Source organism: Quercus lobata, chromosome 6 (genome assembly GCF_001633185.2).
Source record: "Quercus lobata isolate SW786 chromosome 6, ValleyOak3.0 Primary Assembly, whole genome shotgun sequence".
In the NCBI taxonomy this organism is placed as follows: Eukaryota; Viridiplantae; Streptophyta; class Magnoliopsida; order Fagales; family Fagaceae; genus Quercus; species Quercus lobata.
Window position 1 is genome coordinate 48,222,176 of NC_044909.1, and position 5,975 is coordinate 48,228,150.

Here is a 5,975-nt window from a genome sequence, read left to right on the forward strand (position 1 = left end):
CTAACAAGCATTTCTAATATTTTATTTAAAAATAAAAATAAAAACACCTCACATTCATTAAAAAAAAAAAAAAACCAACTAAATAGATAGATATACAATTTTTAATCCTATGGATAGATATACACATTTGAAATAAGCATGTGTTTTCTATAAAAGCTCAAAGTACTCTCTTTTTGTGTGTGTTTTAATACTTATCCCATCTCATGCAGATAAAATGACAAAATTTTATTCATCATTCTCAGAAAAATAACGACTTATTCTTATCCGAATAAACTTTGGAACCATTATCAAAATCAAACTTATCAACTAAAGCAACCGTTACAATAAGTAAAAACCAAAACCCAAAATTTTAAACCTCCACCAATCCTTGGACGCTTCATCCACTTCCTCTGTTTCATATCTATCAATATGTCTAATATTTATATTCTACTTAACAAACAACTTCTACATAATATGTTCCTTATTAATTGTTAAATTAATAAAAATTTTAATGTTATGTATGAGAAGAGATTCTTTCGACAGTTAAGTTAAGAGATGTGATAGAATTTTAATTTTTCCTTTTGGACATTCATGAGTATTCAGGTTTACTTATCCACAATTTTGTTGGATTGCATAAAGGCCAAATTGAGTGAACTCGGATGAGACACTATTAATTGACGAGATGACTTCTAGGAAAATTTGAGGTGGTTATCATTTATGTAATTAAAAATTAACTATGTAAAACAAAGAGTCTACATATGTCTATATCTATCTATCAATATGCCTAATATTTATATTCTACTTAACAAACAACTTCTACGTAATATGTTCTTTATTAATTGTTAAATTAATGAAAATTTTAATGTTACGTATAAGAAGAGATTATTTCGGCAATTAAGTTAAGAGATGTGATAGAATTTTGTAATTCTTTGATTAACAAATTTATATTTAATAAAAATTATAATAAATATAAATTATTAATCTTTACCAAAATAAAAAAAAAAATAAAAGAGGCTCTGAGAATGCTTGATAATGCTAACCGCTGAAATGTCAGTATAAATGAGAATGCTTGATAATGCTAACCGCTGAAATGTCAGTATAAATTATTGATAATAAGATAAATACATAAACTACTCCAAAAATAATAATAATAATAAATAAATACATAATTACCAAAAGAGTCGTTGTGGACACGTTGCTCTCTTTTCTAGCGATTGACAAGTGGTAATGCCAAACGCTGAAGTGTACGAATCAACCACGTTCGGTCACAACTCAAAACTTCGTTGAGTTCTGCTTGAAATTATGACCCCTAATATTATGCCACTTGTAATCCGTGCATCTTCCTGTGCATCTCTCTGTGTCCTGAAGCTTTTATTACTATTTGAAAGTCCACTGGGGGGGCTCACTAGCTCTAGCCCAAGCTTTGTTTGCATTGGTAGCCTTGAAAACCATAGGAATGCTCGAAGCAAACCAATAGAAGGATAGAGACACACACACACACACACAGATTGTTCTATACGTCTATATATTTTTCAATTTTGAGAATCAAAGAGCAAATAATGGAGCGCTATGAGATACTGAAAGATATTGGGTCAGGGAACTTTGGGGTGGCAAAGTTGGTAAGGGATAAATGGAGTGGTGAGCTCTACGCTGTCAAGTATATTGAAAAAGGCCCAAAGGTGCCCTATATGTAGCTTCATTTCTTACTTCTCTTTGATTTTTTGCCTTAAAGAACTAACCTTTTATGGACAACTTTTCTATGATCCTACCTTGGTTGTGTTTATTTATTCACTTTTCCATCAGGGTTGTGTGTGTTTTTCTTTTTCACTTTTTTTCTAGTGTGTTTTGGTTTTACGGGTTAATTGGCATTTCTTATATTTTTGGTCATGGACAGATTGATGAACATGTGCAGAGGGAGATAGTGAATCACAGGTCCTTGAAGCATCCTAATATAATAAGATTTAAGGAGGTATAGTGCTGTTTTACCAAGCTTAATAATTGCCATTTGCGATTATGCCTTATAGTTAATGAAAAGAGGTCTTTTACGATTATTTATTATTCTTCCCAACTCGAAAGAACTTCAAAATATCAGACTTCTTTGTGCTCTTAATAGAATATGCCATGCCATTCCACTTGTTTTAAGAACTCTTCCCTTTTTTTCAATGTTTATGCTCTTCAATTTTGATTCAATTGTATTTGAAATGGATTAACATCCTCTCTATTAAATTTTGGTTTTCTATTTCAAAATAAGAGAGTCCTTAGTATTCATTTATGTGCCTTGCAAATGAGAAGTTTCTTGAATTTTTGTACCCAGTTTGAAAGTGCAGTTTCTTCTCTTCATGAGGGATACCTTCATAGAATTTTTTTTCTTTTAATTTTCATAGGTTGAATTATTTGAATGAATGGGATTCCAGTTTTCCAATTATCAATTTGGATAGGACTTTGATATTGCGCTTGCTTATAAGTAAAGTCAAAAATCAAAATGTTCTAATTCAATAAGATTAGGACAAGGGAAGAGAGTTTGGAATCCAAGTTGCTATTACATAGTAAAGTTTTTCATTTTTATTTCTTCTATCATATTGGCAATGGAACAGAACTATAGACTACAGAGTGTACAGTCTTTTTTCTTTTGTGTGGAGAATCTAAAGAGCACAGAGTCAAATAGTATTTCTTATGCCTTTTTTGATAAATAAAGTCAAATAATTCTTGTAATTGAACTAGTCAAAAGAGTAATATAATCTTTTTTTAAGTAATATAATTACAAGGTTTGGAGATAGGCTTGGGGTACAAATAAATTCTTAAAAATTGAGGTTACAAATGCTTGGAGATATGGTTGTGAAGCCATGCGTGTGAAATGGTACACCTTTGAATCTAGCGTGTGGAACTCACACATGTTTATAATAAAATATAAAAAATTTTATACTTCAAGATAAGTACTAAGTAGCATGAGAATAGATTTTATAAGTAAAATACTACCACATTAAAATTTTATTTTCAAACAGAAGAATATGGACTATGCATGACATGCAAACACAATCTAAAATAAATAAATCCTAAAAGGCATGCTTTATAATAGCAGAACATTATTTGTTTATTACCATCGATTTACAATCCATAAGGGAGAAAGAAAAATCTAGAAAGAAAGAAGATGGGCATATAAAATAATACTTATAAGAGTGGTTGAAAATGTGAGGAACTTCCAAATGCTTTAGTCTTGTTGACAAGAAGAAATTATCAAATTAATATTAGATCTTTCTGTATTTGATTAAATGATTGAATTCCAAATCCTCTGTTTTTTTTTAGGACATTCATCTGCTTATTTCTGGTTCTTGCTTTTGTTGCTAATATGTATTCTACGAAGGGATTTAGCATATTGAGAACAAAGGGGCATTTTTGTTGTAGGTGTGTCTAACACCAACTCATCTAGCCATAGTCATGGAATATGCTGCTGGAGGAGAACTATTTGAAAGGATATGCAATGCTGGTAGATTCACCGAGGATGAGGTAAATTAAAATAGATAAGAGTCATCTATTGTTATAAAATGTATACTAAATATGGTAATAAATCCTGCCTTAATGGTTAACGCTAGGTAGGTATGGTACATATTTAAAATATTAAAAAAAAGTGTGTATAGTTAAATTCTCCTATGTATATAATGTTAATATTCTTAATGGGCATTCCATTCATCCTTTTTTTTTTATAGTTTCAACCTATAGCGCCTGTGTCTTCGGTATTAACTATTATGGTATGCGTTTATGTGTAAAAGCAAATAAAACATATGACTGGCATGCTTTTGACCTCTTGGGCTAGAAAGGCTTATTATTGCAAACATATTGGTTGCAGATTTTATTTTAATCAATTTGACAACAAATGATGTTTCTTATGGCTAACAAATTAATTGGTTTTTTCTCAATAGGAAAATAATTTTTTTAATTTTGGCTTTGTGCATGGTTTCTATAAAATTTGTTCTCCTTAATTTAATTTTCTTTTATGTTTGTATCAGGCCAGATATTTCTTTCAACAGCTTATTTCAGGAGTTAGTTACTGCCATTCCATGGTATCATTCTAAATTATAAATTGGATAATGTCTATAATATTTTAAATCTAGACCTTAAACCTTGCACCTCTTGCTGAATTGAAGATAAATCTTATTTTGATTTTTTTAAATTTTTCCAGCAAATTTGCCATAGGGATCTGAAGCTGGAAAACACACTTCTAGATGGAAGCTCAGCCCCACGTCTCAAAATATGTGACTTTGGCTATTCCAAGGCAGTGAACTTAGCAATTGTTCATTGATCAATAATTAGTACAGCTAATTAAATTAAAATACTAATGATTTTACCTCATTTTACAGTCATCTGTGTTACATTCCCAGCCCAAATCTACAGTAGGCACACCGGCTTATATTGCACCAGAGGTCTTGTCAAAAAAAGAATATGACGGAAAAGTAAATTTTATTCCTTTTTTCTTCTAGAATTTTTTGTCATTATCACTTTATTACCAACTTTGATCACTTAATATGTGTGGCCATATTTTACTCCTTGAAAATTATGTAGATTGCAGATGTTTGGTCTTGTGGGGTTACCTTATATGTGATGCTGGTTGGGGCTTATCCCTTCGAAGATCCAGAGGATCCAAAAAATTTTAGAAAAACACTTCAGGTTAGCTATGATACCAATTTCATTTGACCACTTTTCAATGTGTTCATTGTGGTTAAGTAAAATATGCTAATTGTTTATGGCAGAGGATTCTTAGTGTCCAGTATTCAATTCCAGACTATGTTCGAATTTCGTTGGAATGTAAACATCTTTTATCTCGAATTTTTGTAGCTAACCCCGAAAAGGTATTAAAACTTACACATTTTGGCTCAAAAATAAATTTTTGTGTCCTTTTTAATTTTTCCGATTTTTGTTCATTTGAGTTGCGTTTTGTAACTTTTGTTTAGAGAATTACCATCCCAGAAATTAAGAAGCATCCCTGGCTCTTAAAGAACTTGCCGGTAGAGTTCATGGATGAAAATGAAGGTAATTGGCAAAATGATAAAGAAAATGATTCATCCCAAAGCATTGAAGAATTACTGTCCATAGTTCAAGAGGCTAGAAAACCAGCTGAATTTGGTGGTAGTTTTGTTGGGGGCAGCTTGGAATTGGATCTTGATGATCTAGAAACAGATTGTGACATGGATGATATAGAGACAAGTGGGGATTTTGTCTGTGCATTGTGAGTGTTACTTTGTATGTGTAGCTTTGCCGGCCAAGTTCTCAGAAAAGCATTTGTTATAAGGTCCTATTTAAACGTTCAAAGGGAATCAAGTAGGTGACGTTGATTGCCCTTTTATGGACCTTTGCTGTCTTGGTTTGTGTGTGAAAAGCATCAGGGCATTTATGTTATATCTAAGTTGTGTTTAGCAGAACATGTGTATTTGACTCTCTCCTTTTTATGAGAGTTCTAGTTTATGTGTGATGAATTGTAATTTGATGAAAAAAAAAGGGGGAAAAAAGACTGTGTTGGGAAAAATCCTTTATTTGAATGGAAAATGATAAAATAGTAAATATATAGTATCCAGGTAAACTTAGATGGTTAAATAAGATTTAGGATTCAATCATCGCTTACACTAAAACTAAAAATTGATTGGTATCTTAGTCTGATGATACGTTTGCTGTCTTGGTTTGTGTATGAAAAGCATCAGGGCATTCATGTTATATCTAAGTTGTGTTTAGCAAAACATGTGTATTTGACACTCTCCTTTTTATGAGAGTTCTAGTTGATGTGTGATGAATTGTAATTTGATGAAAAACAAAAAAAAAAAAAAAAAAAAAAATACTACTGTGTTGGGAAAAATCCTTTATTTGAATGGAAAATGATAAAATAGTAAATATATAGTATCCAGGTATACTTTGATAGTTAAATAAGATCTAGGGTTTAAACATCGCCAACACCCAAACCAAAAATCGATTGGTATTTTAGTCTGATGATAAATAGCGTAATCATTAAA

The 5,975-nt window shown here is 31.1% G+C and overlaps 1 protein-coding gene across 2 annotated transcripts; it reads left to right on the top strand.

The window, feature by feature from the left end:
- Window positions 1-1,316: 1,316 nt before the first annotated feature.
- On the top strand, window positions 1,317-5,447 carry LOC115993594 (serine/threonine-protein kinase SAPK2). Of its 2 annotated transcripts, none has more exons than XM_031117531.1 (9): window positions 1,317-1,658; window positions 1,874-1,948; window positions 3,382-3,483; window positions 3,984-4,037; window positions 4,157-4,249; window positions 4,356-4,427; window positions 4,537-4,641; window positions 4,725-4,823; window positions 4,926-5,447. In XM_031117531.1, exons 1-9 carry the CDS (start codon window positions 1,539-1,541, stop codon window positions 5,202-5,204), a joined length of 999 nt encoding a protein of 332 aa, XP_030973391.1. In that variant the 5' UTR covers window positions 1,317-1,538; the 3' UTR covers window positions 5,205-5,447. The 2 variants fall into 2 exon arrangements, with proteins under 2 accessions (XP_030973391.1, XP_030973390.1); XM_031117530.1 differs by having other exon boundaries at window positions 1,320-1,658; window positions 4,335-4,427.
- The last annotated feature ends 528 nt before the right edge of the window (window positions 5,448-5,975 follow it).